At 48.9% G+C, this 16894-nt stretch overlaps 2 protein-coding genes across 2 annotated transcripts; one reads left to right on the forward strand and one right to left on the reverse strand.

Moving 5' to 3' along the window:
* Positions 1-287: 287 nt before the first annotated feature.
* On the reverse strand, positions 288-2009 carry tmem230b (transmembrane protein 230b). The gene is made up of 3 exons (XM_029164091.3): positions 1679-2009; positions 1347-1469; positions 288-824 (listed from the first exon to the last, which is right to left on the reverse strand). The coding sequence occupies exons 1-3, from the start codon at positions 1757-1759 to the stop codon at positions 684-686; spliced, it is 345 nt and encodes a 114-aa protein (XP_029019924.1). The 5' UTR covers positions 1760-2009; the 3' UTR covers positions 288-683.
* A 1303-nt stretch (positions 2010-3312) lies between these two features.
* Positions 3313-15135, forward strand: adra1aa (adrenoceptor alpha 1Aa). Its single transcript, XM_029164067.3, has 6 exons — positions 3313-5178; positions 5556-5624; positions 6189-7501; positions 10264-10416; positions 10777-11721; positions 14024-15135. Exons 5-6 carry the CDS (start codon positions 10824-10826, stop codon positions 14575-14577), a joined length of 1452 nt encoding a protein of 483 aa, XP_029019900.1. The 5' UTR covers positions 3313-5178; positions 5556-5624; positions 6189-7501; positions 10264-10416; positions 10777-10823; the 3' UTR covers positions 14578-15135.
* Positions 15136-16894: the final 1759 nt, after the last annotated feature.

The following is a 16894-nucleotide window of genomic DNA, read 5'->3' on the forward strand; positions in this document are numbered from 1 at the left end:
AACTGAAGGTTGGTGACACTTGTCAACAGGTGGTTGCTCTTAAAGTCACAACTTAATTGTGTGTGTGCTTCAGTGTTTGACAGTGTTTACTGTCACAGGCCAGGTGCACCATATGGAGATCAGGGGATTGCTGTTAATCACATGGAATCCTCTGAAAAAGAACAACTCCGCACAGGAGCGAAGAATCAGGCTACTGCAAACTGTATGATCATTCTGTGTACTGAGCAAAATGCCAGACAAAAGTACACGGTGTGTAATATGATACATCACTCAGCAAAATCTATACATATATTTGTGAGCCAGCTTTATTTTAGAGTTGAGCAGGTGGATCATGTCAAATTCTCTAAACATCTGAAAAGAAAGTGATTAGGTGGTTATGTATTAATTCAGTCGCCCATAAGGGATTTGACTATTACAGTCATTGGAATGAAATAATCCCAAATAAATATCTAAACAACAAATAAGCAATTTACAAATTAAATTGCTGTGTCATTAAAAACAGAAATATACAATTTAAACCACATCTGATCATTATTTGGTCTCACAACGACAGGCAAAATCAGAATAACTGTTATTTACAACATTTATTATCTATTTATCATTAGAAGTACCACAAGCTAAAAGTCCATAAGTCCTACGGAACATGTGGGAGCACGAAGTCCGGGCTGAAGCATCGGTGCTGGTCAGTCATCAAAGTCAGGGATATCATCATAGGAATAGCCTGGGTAGCCCTTTGATGCATAGTACGCTATCCGCAGGTGATAAATACCAGGCAGAAACACAAGGATCCCAATAATAAGGACAGGGACGGTCCGGTCCGAGTGCTGAAAGAGAGGGAACATTTAACTAAATAATGTATACAATATTAATACAGTCAAGCCCGAAATTATTTAAACTTACTTAAAGGTACTTTCATTCTAACAGCAAGGGCTTTTTAAAATCTTCTATTTACCTCTAAAGAAGGCGGCATTGTGTACATTATTCATCGCTTCACAATAATCAATAGAAAAGCCTTTATTGGCTGTTACTGCAATCAAACACTTCCTATAATTGCTGACCAGCTTTTGTCTGTCTTGTCTGACTAGTATCTTTGCCCGTTCATCTTTAGCGATGAGCTCTAACTCTTTGGTTGGAGGTTCCCCTAAATAGACAATGAATAATATTATATTTCCACAATGATGCCTCTTGTCCATCGTCTTATTGTCTGTAGAGAGGAGCCTGTGTCATTTCCAGTCAAAAAAAGCTGTTTGGGTTGAATAAAAGTAACCTGGTAACAGGAATTTGCCAGAGATATGAATAATAACCCGCTCGACTGCATGTATACATATATATGTTGATATACTCACAGTGACTCCAAAGTATCCAGCCAAGAGAAGCGAGCCAATGATAATTAAGAGAGAGCCAATTAAGAAGAGCACCGTGGCCAGTGCTATGGCTTTGTACGGGACTTTGGGTGGGCTCCTTTTGAACTGTAAAAAAGAGAACAAACACATAGGAGACTTTAAACAACGGTGTGTTTTCACATTTTAATACTGTAAAGTCCGGCCAAAGTTAGTCAAGTCACATTATGGGACAATCACATGGCGTGTAGGCTTTTAATACTGTATAGTAGCATAGGGAGTAGTAATATTATGATAAAGGGAATAAAGGGTCATTTCACTCCACGTGGATCTCCTACCTGCAGGTCTATGTAGCCGTCGTCGTCTGAGGCCAGTCTGGAGTATCTGACCCCGTCGGACACAACATTGCGCGCAGGCATCTTCTTCAGCTGCTCACACAGAAGGTAAAACTTATTTTTTACACGAGCAGCTCAGCTACAGGAGCGTCAGTCACCATCCGGCGGGACTCGAACGCGGCCACAGTCACTGCATAAGCGACGTATTACACTCGATCTAATGTGGGATCGCTTTTATTTATTAACGGTGTCTTAAAGAGGAGATCGCGCTCGGGTGTTGTCAGTTTAGGACCCTCTAACGTGGATCTTCCGTGTTTTCCTTCTTTGCGCCTGCGCACACTGAAGCTTCAACGCTGTGGTTTAATTTTAATAAAATCTCTTTAGCAACTCTCTACTACAAGATAAAACGTTATTTTTAAATATTTCATAAATTTCACAATTAATGATATAAAGTAGTAATTATATTAAGTCCAATTTTCTCTGGCGCATTTCCGTTACCTAAACTGAGTTGCACAACCCAGTATCTGCCACAAGAGGGCGCCGTCGAGTCAGACGATAAACGACCGGGGTCCAGTGAGCTGAGGACGGACTCCACGGTCAACCCTCATCTCTTTGTGTGCGCGTTCATTTCCGGAGCTGTCCTGCGAGGCCAGATTTATAATCACACCGTGTCCTCGGGAGATAAAGTTTCTGTCTAGGCTGCAGATTTCTGATACAACATCATGTAACAAAAACGGAGACATGCATCATTTTCATTTGGAGGCAGTTTTTAGCTGCAGAGATGTAATCTAATATTTCACCCAGTAATTGTTTCACACAGCCCACTTACATTGTACAAATAGAAACTGTGAGGCACAAGATGCAAATCACAAAGCATTGTGTAAAAACATGCACCTAATGAGCTAGGCTTGTCCAGAAATCAATAAGCCTCTTGGATTATAAAGTAAATGTAACAGGGTTGAGTATTAAAATAATTTCAACATCTATGGCTTAATTCCTATGATTCCATCAGCTGGTGGTGCACACCTCCCTTGCAGGTATTCAGGTCATCTCTGGGGTCATCTGCAGGAACGACCTGTCTGCTGAACGACTGACCATGAAATAGTCCAAACACACCAAAAGTGACATTTGCTGCCAGTTCTCCTGATATGAATAATTAAAACCGCTGTGGTCGGTATATTGTTTCTCCCCCCACCCTCAAATTAGGTCTGGTCTGGTCTGTGGAAAATTGGACTGTCACACAGACAAATATAGACTCTCCTGTAGGCACAATTCAGAGTGGCCTGGCCCTGAAGCCGGACGACCGTGGATCAGTGCGACTGAGCCATATGGTCCAACATCAAGGATGACCGCTCAGGGCTTCAGAACAACCTAGGAATAAACAGCTCTTAGTTAGAAGGAAATGCAGATTCTTGTTAGGTGTTGTCGCATCAGAACTGCACTTTGATGCCTTTCAAGTACATGCTGGCAGGCAGTGGGTCTCGAGTGATCATTGATATGCTGAGCGACCTTGACTGCGAGTCGCATTGTTGTAGTCGAAGGCCGTGATGGCGTTCTCTTGAGGGCGATCGGCCCTAAAATCATTCTTTTTTGCCTCATGTGTTTCCTGTCTGTGGGTTGTTGGCTCACCCCCCCCCCCCCCCCCCCCCTCGTGTAATGTCCACCACCACGCGTTTCACTGCACCGTTTCTCTGTTTCTCTTCTCGTTCAATTTTCCGGGGCATATTTACAAATAGAACCCAGATCTAATCTCGTCAAATTTCGCCCGAACGCGAGTGGATCCGCTGTTTGTTCGAGGGAGATGAAAGAATCGCGTACTCATCCTTTCCTTCGAGGAGAGACGCGGCGCGGAGCCATCTGCCGCCCGCGACTCTCCGTAACAGAGGTGGATATTTACCTCCGCGCTATTATCTGGCCGCGTGTCGCCTGCGCTCATTAGCCGGCGGCGCCGCGGCACCGACGCGTGTTCCTTTGTAGCGCCGGGTGCGTCTCCTCTTATCGGCCCCCGACGCCGGCGATCAAGGTCACCGCTCAAGCCGCTTACCCCGAATTTAGAAACATGGCATTTCATTTATCTGCCCCGCGGCCTTGGAACAATCTGCAATTATTTTACATTCATAAATTCCAAATGAACTGGCCGAGGAACAGAGCGCTGATGGAGTAATATTACTCTGCGTAACCCCGCTGCCCCTTTTGTTCCCCGTCAGACGTGACTTCATGCATCATCCAGCGGGTCCTGTTTGGTCAATTTCAAGAATGTGGGATTTCGGTGAGAGCCTAATTGTGAAATATGTCACAGTCCTACTAACAACGGAGCCGGAGTCACGTCTAAAGTTGTGATTAATTAACAGTGGGGGGTCCCGCCGTGCAGGAGCTCCAGAGCAGCTCACTGAGCCTCCAGGGTGTGAGGAAGCAGCAGCACACACCCACTCACTGTCTGCACGACACTGGACAGTGAGCGAGCAGCATCGGGCCGGAATCAGAGTCCGGTTCTACTGGTGGCACGGCCGCTGGGACCCGCTGACAGGCAGAACCGTCGGCCGCCACCCCGCTTCACGCGCAGCCTTTTCACTCTCAAACCACCAGGTTCCAGCCAATGATTCAATAAAGCACGTGGGTGGTGCACAGGTGCTGCTGAGCAACAAGCATTTTGGAATTTATAATAAGCTCGCACAGGCTAATATTATTCTCCCTCATCGTTTGGCTATTTTTAGGCGCGCGGAGCCGTATGTGGAGGGAATGAGTTCATCTGCGGCCTCGTGCTCCGTGTTCATATATCAGACGGGGAACGGTCGAACGCCTGCTGCAGACGTTCATGGTCCCTGAGGCTGAGCCTTTGTTCATCCTCCAGCGCCACCGAGAGGCCGGAGGGTTTAATGCATGCAGAGTACATACATACATAGCTGGCGCCTGAACATTAACGCACTGCTGATGTTACAGCAGCATGTAGCTTAAAGCACAACATCCAAAACCTTCGAGGGCTGTCTCATATTTATGTACATTTATCTGGGTTTTTCCTGTTTAATGGGGGACTTGAAGGATGAAGTTAGTTTAAAAGTGCGTAGTTCAAATCTGTCACGGCCAAATGTCATTCTTCAAATAATGACACTGCGCAAATTTAATTCTGAAAAACTTTTAATGACTGACTTCTTGCTTCATTAAACCAGCTATGAATCAGACTGAGTGCAATAAAATACAAAGGGATTTGACAACTTTGATTGCGTTGTTGGATCATTACTGAATATTCTCATTTGGCAGACGACTGGGAGGTCATGTACGTTTCATAAACAGTAATGATCTATAGCGCTGCCTGCTCATCATGTGAGCAGGATGGGTGAAGAACCTTATGAGTATAAATCTGTCCAATGTGTGAGCCAGGAGTGTTGTTCCTCTTTAATCTGCGTTTCAGGTGGACGGTTCGGCCCAGCTGCGCTGGTGCGTGGGTGGACTACAGACTGCTGCAGGGCTCTCAACATGAGGAGCTTCATCGGCATGACGGCAAAGTCTGTCACCTTTATTTCACAAATTCATTTGGTTTGGTGGATTTTGGGGGTCTTGCGGACATTTCACCAAAAGAATATATATATGTATATGTATATGTATATGTATATGTATATGTATATGTATATGTATGTGTGTGTGTGTGTGTGTGTGTGTGTGTGTGTGTGTGTGCGTGTGTGCGTGTGTGTGCGTGCGTGTGTGTGTGTGTGATAACTGTGTGTGTGTTTACCTGATTTTTTCGGAGGGTTGTCAAAATAAGAAACACAGGAGAGGAAATCTCTTGATATGCAATTAGGGTGAATGTCATTGTAAATGCCAACATTTGTGCGAGTGTTCGGATCAGGTTTGTTGCCTCCGTGATACGATGTGCTTCTTTCAGTGGCGAGATATTGATTTCGGCATCTTTCAAACTCAGCAGTCCGCCTCACTGCATGGGCGGCTCAGGCAGGTAATTGCTTTTCCAACAGGTCTTAGTGCTATAGATGCAAATACACAGAAATCAATAAGCGCAGGGGGAACATAGAGGTATCACCGCTTAATTATTCTGTAATATTCTTTAAATGGAAGATGCATCCTGGGATTGCTTTGCTGACTTGTTTTTACCTCGTCTGGCGCTGCTGTTGCATGAAAGCGGACCGTGTCCGTCAGTCTGAGGCAGTCGTGCATGCGAGCAATAATGGGCCATAATCTTTGTAAATGTTAAGACGATTGCAACCCAAATTGCCGTGAAAATTGTTCTTTCAATTTTTAAGAAACTCCATTTACCTTTATGAAAAAAAGACACTTTTATTTATTGTGCAAGCAGAACAGAGGTGTGTATTTGTGCAGCTCGGTACCTTTCACTGATGCGAATGTGCTTTTAAAGCATTCAGAGGTGGTCTCGAGATTCAGCCTCTGACACAGCAAAGCAGATTTGTCCTAAAGATGAAGCCTTTGAATGAATTAATAAATGTGTTATTTAACTCCTGAGACAACAAGCTGTAGTTTAAACAGTCAAATATTTGCTTTACAGACCCTAACATCTGATTGTTCAAGAAGTCCCCCCCACCCCCAACCCCAAATAATCTATGTACTGTTATTAGTAATGTGCTCACTGGTTTGTTAGAGTGCTTTTTTATGCTTATCCACTTTGTTGCAGCCTAATTTAATCATTGCATTTAATAAAAAAAGATTTTACATGCGTTATTGAATAATAAAGTCCCTGGTGCAATGACATGAGTAGATAAACTCTAATTGACTGTTGAGCTTCAGTCAATAACAAATGTGTATTGACAGAGTTGTGTAATGGATTAAGTGTAGAAACACTGTGTGTTACGTTTACTCACACAGAAAGATCCTGAAGTGACAGCTTCAACAACTAAACATGGTCCATAACGTGCAATAGATTAAGCATCGTGATAAACACTGGACCTTTATTACACTTGCAGTAGCTTTTGCTTTGGTTGTGGATGAAGCAGTGTATTATTCAACATACTGGGGGTCAAATACTTACTGGTGCAAAACAAGAGGAAGACAGTAGAATAAGTGATCATAATAACCAATCCAATGAAATAACAGCTATATTGCTCCAAAGTTGACACTGTGGGCGAATTAAAGTTGTTTATTGTGAAAATCTATGAAATGTGAATGCTTTTGAATCATGACAGATGAAAACACACTATTTGTACAAAACTAGATGTTGGTTTTACCTGATTTTTAAAGTGTGATCTGACAAAAAGTGAATAAATTATTAGAACTGGATCATTATGATCCAATAAAAGCAAAGTCTTTAAATCAGCAGCAGTTAAAAGTGGCAAGAAATAGCAATGAAACTTGAGTGAGTTTGGAGCTGCGGCTACAGGTTATCCACGCACCGGGGAGCGGCTCCCTCATCCCCATCCAGTCACGGGTTGCTTCCCAGTACATTGTCTTACAGGTTGACAGCTGACAAGGTGAGTGACGCTCGTTACGGAAGCGTTTCTGAATGAAAAGTCATGTGGGGCGGACAGTGACTGGTGGCGATGACGCACGCGGAGTGATGCTGAAGCTGGGTGAGGTGATGTGAGGATGGGGATGGTTGGTCGGGAGGTGGTGGCGGCGGTGGTGGTGGACGGTGGGGGGAGAAAGTGGCACGAAGAAAAAGCAGTGACTCATCCGGTGCTCATCATCATGTGAAGAGACTCGGAGCACCTGAAGGTCGGACGTTTATAGCAGCAGATGTGAGGGCTCTCCGTGATGAGCGCAATTGGCTTTCACTTCGCCTCCTGGTGCGAGTCCGCTTCCACAACCGCGTCCGAACGTGGCTGAGGGAGGCGGTCGGGATGTGGAGATCCAACTCAAAGTTAGGTGAGTCTCGGAACATTTAATTCCAATCACTGACGCTGCGCTGGTTCGCGTTCTTGTTTGGTTAATTTCCTCTTTTGTCAGACTTGACGCGCGTCTCCGTCTGCTGTTAATGGACACGATTCACATATGTATTGCTTCTGACCAAATGAACCCACAAAAGTGGGTTCATTTGGTCAAAAAACCTAATTTCTCAACATTTAAGTGTAATTTATTAACAAATTGTTCAGAAGTAGCCAAAAATAGCGCATTTCCGCCCTGCGTAATTCCCGTGTCTGAAATAAAACGCCGGGTTGCGCCGGTCGCTGAGCGCTTCGCGTAAACGAATCCCGCTCAGCTCGAGCGCGTCTCGTTGCATTACGACAAACGTGAGCGATAACCGGGAACCACGTTCTCACACAGTGGCGGAATGCAGCGAGGAGCTCCGCAGTAACAAGTGGCCGCGACTCAGTCCGCGCCCGTGTAATGCTGTTAAGGCGGATGTCACTTTCCGTCCGCTCGGCTATCACCTGTATTCCTGCAAAGTGGCCGCGGGTTATGGAGTTGGGAATGTCCTCACGCTGCGGAGAGGTTGAGATTAAACCTGTGCCAGAGTAGCGGTTTACTCCGGGCCAATTAGAGGGGACACTGTGGACGGACAGAGGCTGCGTGTCTCCACCTGCCCGCCGCATTCACGCGTGGATTCCTTCCTATAACCCTCAGCAACAGCTGCACACCTGCCACACCAACGCTGTATTTGTGGATTATTCCATGGCGGCGGCAGCAACAAGAGGAAGGTTATCAAAACGAAGTTTGCGACGAGCCCATGAGCAAGGCATCAATGACCTCTTCTGAATATTAAGCAGAGTAATGACCAGAGGCCTCAGATCTGTCACATTTCCTGAATTAAAATGACACACTGGGAACAGATGACGGCCATTCTCACGTTGAGCAAACGTGTCACATCCACGTCTCATCACGCGCTCGCTCTAATGTCAGACTGAAGTGGAAATCCTTCACATGACTGAGTGGATCAAGTCAATAAGGCAGAAGTTGTCAGACAGGAGATCGATCAGGCCCAATGTCTCCAGGACCCTTTCCACAAAACCACAGCAGAGCAGCTAAATCGTGATGTAATGTTCTCCTGCGATGCTCCTGTGGATAAAAATGGCCCTCCAACTTTCATAATTACTTTAGAGACGCGGCTTCTCCTCCTCCCTCCTCTACCTGAGTGGGCGGGGGAAGCTGGCAGGCGCTGCAGCGATGGCTGCTGACTCCACACTGGGCCACGAACCGGAGCCGAGGCTCCGTCAAACGCGCGGTGCAGCCGTACATCCTGCGTGACGCCCGGCGTCGAGGGGCGCGGGGGGAGAAGGTCGGCCGGTGGTTAATAGTGTGGCCACGAGGGGGGGGGGGGGGGGCTGGAGGGACTGCATAATGCCTTAATGCCTACACCATCACCACTGTCTTTGTATGGAACAGACAGACAGACAGGCAGGCAGGCAGACAGACAGACAGACAGACAGACAGACAGACAGACAGACAGACAGACAGACAGACAGACAGGCAGGCAGGCAGGCAGACAGACAGGCAGGCAGGCAGGCAGGCAGGCAGGCAGACAGACAGACAGACAGACAGACAGACAGACAGACAGACAGACAGACAGACAGACAGACAGACAGACACATGCTCAGTGGAAAAGAGGACAACTCACATGAACTTTTAATTTAGTCTCAGATAAAGCAGCTTAACGAAATCCCCCCAAATCGTCAGCGTGGCCGCGCTGCTTTTTCTAACCCCGTCTAATCTACGTTTAGTGTAAGGAACATCCACGTTACAAATGTCAGCAATCTGCGCAGACAAGATCAACCGTGCATCTGTCCCGCTTGCACGGCACCGGGACATTGTCTCAAAGTCGGCCGAGCGTCGGCTGGGACTCTGTTCTTGAACTCCAGCTGTTTGTCGGCCGAGTCCCTCCTCGGGTCCAGACCGCTGCCACATCCTGGGAGACAGAGAACGAATTCACTGTGATGTAGGATGGTGAACTGTGAGTGTGCAGCTTCCAGAAATGGGGCTCATCTGTGGCCATTAGAGGCCGAGCAGGGGACACAGCTACTGGTCTCAGGTAATAAAAGCTAACAGCTCCATTTAGCAGCGCCGCTCAGGTCCCTCATCGACATGGTAGGTCTCACCATGCGCAGACGTTTGTAATTAACACTCAGCCGCCAGCCGGCCATTGTCATCTGCCTGAACCCGCGCTCACCACCCAGCGAGGAGATCTACTCATTGTGGACGGAGCACATCCTCCAAGGAGCTGGATGTGTATAAATACAGGCACGAAGGTGCATCAGTGGCTGCGTTGGTTTAACCTCGGCGGCGTATTGATCCGTCCGGAGGCGGGATTAGCGGCGAGGTCAGCTATTCTGGTGCAGCCAGTTTTATTAGCAACCGCAGCCGAAGCGGCGATGAAGGCCCTCACGGCGCCTCGGCTGAAGTCTCCGCAACCCCGTGATCCACCGAGGCAGGCGGCGGTCGGGCCCGATAATGGTTCCTTTATTCATCAGCATCACCTTCTGTTTGATCGATGGGCGTGAGGCGAGGGTTGCGGGCGCATTGATCCGACGGCGGCTGCGGCTCAGACGTGGCCTCTCGCCCACGGGCTACGCAGACGCTGCGGCGCTGCAACGCACAAACGGAGCAACAATGCACACAAGAACAAGGCTGGGCTCATTTGCATGTCTCTGCGTGTGATGTGATGGCTCTTCACTCTGTCTGCGTCTCCGAAGGCCGCCGCTGAATCCTTCTGGTCGCCTTCGAGCCGAGGGGACCTGGCCGGCGGATCATCCCGACCGGAAGAGCGGCTCCTCTCATCACGTCCCCATAATAATGAACCTGGATCCCGTGCGTCTGATTCCGAGAACATGTGGCGCTTCTCTGAGGTGTGTACGCCCAGCTGCCGGCCCTGTTTCTAAAGCATTTCTAAAAGGCTTTGCCAGCTGCATAATAACAGCCGGCTCCGGCATCGGCATCATTTTCAAGATGGATTGCCAGATTTCACCACAGTAGGTTTTGTCTGCATCTATTATGTTTCCCGCTCCGAGTTTCTGCACCGCGCGGCCTGTAGTTTCGCTTTTCTTGATGCATTGCCAACATAATGGCTCATTTGCCAGAGGCGTTTTAATTCAAGTTGTGTTTTCACAAGACAGACTTAATATGATCATTACTCTAATGGCCTCGGCGGAAAATGCCCTGATGTCCTCTGCTCTCCTGTATTGAACTCACATAGGTGTTTGTTTCAGTCTACCTGCACAGGACGCTGTCGAGCATCAGCCTAGTCGCGGCGTAGATGGCTCCCGTGCTCGACAACATGACCCCAGCTCCTCTGACGCACAACTGCTCCAACTGCAGCCAGGCTCTGGTGCCCGAGCTCAACGTGGCCAAGGCCGTGGCTCTGGGGCTGGTCCTCGGCGTCTTCATCGCTTTCGGGGTGGTGGGCAACATCCTGGTCATCCTCTCCGTGGTCTGCCACCGCCACCTGCGCACGGTCACCCACTACTTCATCGTTAACCTGGCCGTGGCCGACCTGCTGCTCAGCTCCGCCGTGCTGCCCTTCTCGGCCATCCTGGAGATCCTGGACCGCTGGGTGTTCGGCAGGGTCTTCTGCGACGTTTGGGCGGCCGTGGACGTGCTCTGCTGCACCGCCTCCATCATGAGCCTGTGCGTGATCTCCGTGGACCGCTACATCGGCGTCAGCTACCCGCTGCGCTACCCGGCCATGATGACCAAGCGCCGGGCCCTGCTGGCGGTGCTGCTGCTGTGGGTGCTGTCGGTGGTCATATCGGTGGGACCCTTGTTCGGCTGGAAGGAGCCGGCGCCGGAGGACGAGTCCGTGTGCAAGATCACGGAGGAGCCCGGCTACGCCATCTTCTCCGCCGTGGGCTCCTTCTACCTGCCTCTGGCCGTCATCCTGGCCATGTACTGCCGGGTCTACGTGGTGGCCTACAGAGAGAGCCAGGGCCTGAGGGAGGGCCACAAGACGGAGAAGTCCGACTCGAAGGGGGTGACGCTGCGGATGCACCGGGGGAACGCCGCCATCTCGGAGGACGAGGCCCTCCGCAGCCGCACGCACTTCGCCCTGCGGCTGCTCAAGTTCTCGCGGGAGAAGAAGGCCGCCAAGACCCTGGGCATCGTGGTGGGCTGCTTCGTGCTGTGCTGGCTGCCGTTTTTCCTGGTGCTGCCCATCGGTGAGTACCGTCGCCCATTCGCCAGATGCCGACGGGGTGAAGCAATGGCCGTCTATTGGTACGGTCAGCGTGAAGCTCCGGGAAGCTTAGCAGAACGGCTGAAATCAGGGGAATCAGGGGACATCTGGATGAATTTCCCAGTGAATCCCCCAAAGCGTCCTTTAATCATGCTGAGGGATAACATTGCACGTTAAAAACAGGTTCATATATTTGATGACCCGCACGTATGAGTCAGACCACTTGTGGAACACTGATTAACTTCTGCTTTAATTACAGAGCCGTTCATGCCAGGCTTTTAAGTGGAAGCGATTCGTAATCCCTCCGTGATGGCATTTAAATTGTCCCTCTGTCTGAGAGCACATTGAATTTACTATTATTTAGACTTCTGCCTCTCGAGCGTCGCGGCGAACACTGTGACTCGTCCAGGTACACAATCTATAAATAGGCTCAATAAATCTTTCAAATCGGCTCCCGACAGCCTGCGGTGCGCCGCTGTCTGCAAACAAAAGGCCAGGATTGTGCGTTTCAGACATTGACCCTTGAATGAAGTGTCGAGCCAGTCCAGGAATGATGGATAAAGCCGTCACTTCTTCGAGAAGCCCCGGCCTGATGAAGATGAGCTGGAAGGGAAAGCGCACGGCTGGCCGCTCACGCGTGTTCCATATGCGCCGGTGTCGGTGTGGTCGAAATGAGACCTGGCAAAACCCTCCCAGTCCCTCGGGGTTTTTATTTATTCCATGCTCTCATGCTTGTAAATATAGCTGCTACTGTTCAGCTGAGTGATGTCCAGACTGGGAAATAAAGGAAAGCCCCAGCTTACCAGCGCTGGGCTGCATACCGCTGCCGCGCCGGTCCGCGGACAGTGATGGATTTGGCAGTGAATCACCAGGCAATGGCTTTGTTTTGATGTGTCGAGCCGCATAACTCATAAGCGCTAGCGTCGCTTTATCGGCGTGAGCGTCATTTTGTCACAAAGAGGGGAAATATATTGTGGGAATTTGGCGTCTGAAATGCAAACAGGGCGGTTCCACAGGCCGTGTGTGTCTGAGGACTGTGCTGCCGGCAACGTGAGAGAAGCAAAGCTGCTGCTAATGTGACGAATAACTGCACGACGGGGTCCAAACACGTCGCTACCTCGGTGTCGCCGCCGGGGTCTTTGGACGAATCCAGGTGGAGGGAGCGCAGAGACACAATGGCTGCGGATCCACGTGACTGGTGCGGCGGCTTCGCAATCGTTTTTGTAGGTCGTCCAACAGATTTAGCTCGACCTGGCGGCGCCACGCCAGCACATTTCTTCTTCCGCACAAACGCTTTGTCGAGTTCCGACGAGGCCTCGGTGCTTTTCCGTTCACGGAACCCATCCGAGGGCACCGGCAGTAATAGAACCGTTCTGAACTGCACAGCTGAGGATGAAACGCGCCTCCTCTCTCCGTCCGTCTCTGTTCCACGGCTCATTTTTCAAATCCCGCATTAAAGCCGCCCAATAAAGCGCGTCACGAGACCCCCCTTTCTACCTCTGGAGACAGATGACAGATATATTGCAGTCGCCCGTTTAATTATTGTAATGCTTCCCTGGCAGCCACAGGATATGTGGAGAGTCGCCTACATTTACAGTGACAAACAGGACGTCATGTAGCCGCGGTCTCTTCTTCATTAAGGACCCCGTTCGGTCTTTCCTGTGACTGAGTAGCTCCATTTATGATGGTAATTTTAATGAAATCCTTAACCTTCATAGTAAGTGGGGGCAGATTTAGAAATAAAAAAATGTAATCAATTGTCTAGAGGAACAAAATTTGTTCCAGATCCTCTGAGGCGGACTGGCAGCACAGCTTGAGGGATGGCGCTGATGATAAATCAGTCAGTTCAGATTAAAACACCCGATGGAGCGTCACATTTACCCCCCCCCCCCCCCCCCTCTTTTTCCCCGCAGGATGAGTTTTGGCGGTGATGTGTTGATATTTTCCCCCGCGTCCAGTGGGTCAGAGGGGTTTTGCTCACTCATCTTAGTCCTACAAACTGACATTTACCTGATGAGTCCACCCACAGGACGATTAGAAGCGCTCTGGTCGTCCTCTCTTCATATGTGGGATTTATCTCTGGAGCTGTGGGTTTTCACAGCTGATTGCTGTGAAATTCTCCACAGACGTCCAACAGAATTGGATGACTTGTAAATACAATCACTACAGTAGATCAATATTTGATGGTCCAGTGTTGTTTATTCATGACTAAGTGACTGACAGGTGGATGTATTTGTTGTTTCCGCTGTACATTAATCAGCCGTGTGTCTCTAATGTCCCCACAGGCTCCATGTTTCCTGCTTACAGACCTTCAGACACTGTGTTCAAGATCACCTTCTGGCTCGGTTACTTCAACAGCTGCATTAATCCCATCATCTACCCATGTTCCAACCAGGAGTTTAAGAAAGCCTTCCAGAGTCTGCTTGGAGTGCACTGTTTGAGACCGACTCCCCGGCCGCACGGCCATCACCTGAGTGCCGCTCACGCTCAGCCTCAAGGTCACGGCCAGGCCCCGACGCTGGTCCTGGACACCAGAGGGGCCCCCTGTCGCCTGAGCCCCTCGTCCTCCATGGCCCTGTCCCGAACCCCCTCCTCCAGGGACAGCAGGGAGTGGAGGGGCTTTTCCGCGGGCCCCACGAACAGGCCTGGACCCACCGAGGCGCACAGGGCCAAAGTGGCCAAATTCTGCACGAAGAGCTTCCGCCGGACCTGCTGCTGCGTCCTCAGCGGCGAGGCCCCCCCGCAGGGGTCAGACTGCGCCCAGCCCCCGCCTGCCGGGAACCTTCCCACCATTAAGATCCACCAACTGTCCCTGTCTGAAAAAGGAGAGCCGGTATAACCGCCATAATCCTTCATCCATTAGTCATGAATCCCTAATCGGGTCACAGAAGAGGATAGATCTCCTCTTGCTCCGTTAGCGCCACAATGGATGAGCTGTGTCATCATGGCAGCTGTATTTCAGCTTTAATATTTCTCCGTGTGTGTTTATTTCTGGACGTAACATTGCAACTGTACAAAGAATTCCCAGTCACAGAACAACCCCTTTAAGCCGAACTATGTCCTTACCGTGACAGTGACGGACATGAGTTTCAAACAGCGTACTGTAAGTGCTGCCCTGAGGTGGACCAAATCTGAAAATGTTTTTTAGATGTTTACACATTTTATATTATGAGAGAGAGAGACGTTCATATGCACATGTCCAAGTGTAAATAGGAAAGTTTTATATGTTGCATGATTTCACTGGATATTTTAAAAAAACACTGATTCGCAAAGTCTCCGGAATCTGTAATAGCACTTTCTGTCGTCCAGATGTTGTTTGTGTACTGCTCTGTACACGCTGAACGCTACGAGACCTTACATACTTCCGTGTCACATTATAATAAATTTGTATAACGTATTCCTAACAAGGGAATCACCAGGACATCTTTTTGATTCCTGCTGATGTGTCTTCACTGATTCTGGATTATCCGCTGGGTATAAATAGCCTTTCAGAAACGAGCTAACTAATACGTTTCTCCACATTCCCACAATTTTGTGCAGCTCAGAGTGGTGCCAGATGGCCGTCTTAATATATTTCCGGGGAATTTTAACTGACCTTGTGGTTGCTGACCTCAATCCTGACTGGCCTCCAAGCCTCTTAAGAAATTCACTAGATTTAGAGATGTCAAACGAAGTCATCCACTGTCAGACATCCTTCTGTCCGGCCGCCCTCGCGTTCCTGTCGTGTTTGGTCCCCGGCTGTATAAAAAGCTCACAACTTTCTAAAGATCCCCTTCAGGGGTGCTGCATACTAGTGCAAAGGTGCAAAACTGAGTGCGTTCAGTTGGACTCGAAGGCTGCAAAGTGTTTCTGTGTTCACGCAGAAGCATCAAAGGGCAGGAGAACAACCTTATTGATTTATTTTCTCCCGGCTACTGGAACCAGGACGCTGTCCCTCGGTGTGCTCGAGAGGCAGGAGATGCACTCTGCATCGTTAAGCCCGCGTCCCCCTCTGCGTGTTAAGTTCAGTGGTAGGAGCAGAGTCGGCAGATTTCCCACGGGGGAAGGACGCCGGAAATGCAGGGAGAGTGCCGGTTCGTGTCCGCGTTGTCATTGACTGGCATTTCTGTGAACCTGTAAATCGCACCATCACAGCACAGACTCCATTAGGAGAGCAGCTTCCACCCTCAGCAATAAACTGCAGATAATCCATCTCTTCTTCTGCTGTCTGTCTCTGTGGAGAGGGCTGGGGAGCTGAACAAAAGCTAAGCCAACGAATACCTGTGTCATGCTTTATATAGATGTCATCCACCATATGCAGTGGCTTTAATTACTACTATAATTAGATCGTCAGCCTTTTGCAGGAGTTGCATATAGATTGGAAAAGAGCAGAAACACGTGTTTCGTGTGTTCCATCACCACTTCCTGATTTTTATCCAGCTAATTTTGAGTATTCATGGTAAAATTATCTGTAAGTGTAGGATCTGCATTGTCTCACACTTTGACTACGTAAATAAATGCATTTGCTGATGCATGTAGTGGATACAGTTCTAGATGAATAATAACACTGTGGTGTTGACAGATCAGCCCAGGGAGGGATTGCAGTCTTGTGATAGTGTTTGAAAGGACTGAAACATAGCGAGAGCTGCTGGTGACTCATGTTTGCACACATTCCCCAGGGAGGTTCGGCTTTGTAAAGTCTTCCTGATCCATCTCATTCTTGCCAAAGTTCTCATCCAACAGCAAACATGTTGACACTGACGGATTCCCCCCCTCTCTCCAGTTTAATCAGCGCACTCATCGTGTTAATTCCTAATTGGACATCTGTCACTCCAGCTCTACTTTTGTTGTTGTGTGCGCTCACTGCGACGTGTCTGTTGCCTTCGTCGGTTCATTTTGGCGGCAGCGTCCCTGTGGGTGAGGTGTTTAAGCAGCTGGAACAGCACAGCGCTGCTCTGGGGCTGAGGATGCGGCCCATGCCTCTGCCTCCACCTAGTGACTCGCTGCCTCCCTGCATGCAATCCGCCCACTGCCGGAAGACGTTGTGTCTCAAAATTATTTTTAGAACAAAAAGAAATTAAAAAGACAATTGGAGTCTTGCTCAGTTTGCAAATTTTGAATGAATTATTTATAAGGTACTCTTTTAATATGAAAGTTCGGGAAAAGATACAGTATAT

Source organism: Betta splendens, chromosome 9 (assembly GCF_900634795.4).
Source record: "Betta splendens chromosome 9, fBetSpl5.4, whole genome shotgun sequence".
NCBI classification, from domain to species: Eukaryota; Metazoa; Chordata; class Actinopteri; order Anabantiformes; family Osphronemidae; genus Betta; species Betta splendens.

What these genes read in the sequence shown, in the direction of transcription:
- adra1aa (XM_029164067.3), top strand. Translation starts at nt 10,824, where the DNA reads ATGGCTCCCGTGCTCGACAACATGACCCCAGCTCCTCTGACGCACAAC. An exon ending in TTTCCTGGTGCTGCCCATCG is followed by an intron (nt 11,722 to 14,023) that starts GTGAGTACCGTC and finishes ATGTCCCCACAG; the next exon opens with GCTCCATGTTTCCTGCTTAC.
- tmem230b (XM_029164091.3), bottom strand. Translation starts at nt 1,759, where the DNA reads ATGCCTGCGCGCAATGTTGTGTCCGACGGGGTCAGATACTCCAGACTG. An exon ending in ACGGCTACATAGACCTGCAG is followed by an intron (nt 1,470 to 1,678) that starts GTAGGAGATCCA and finishes TCTTTTTTACAG; the next exon opens with TTCAAAAGGAGCCCACCCAA. An exon ending in CTGGATACTTTGGAGTCACT is followed by an intron (nt 825 to 1,346) that starts GTGAGTATATCA and finishes CCTCTCTTTCAG; the next exon opens with CACTCGGACCGGACCGTCCC.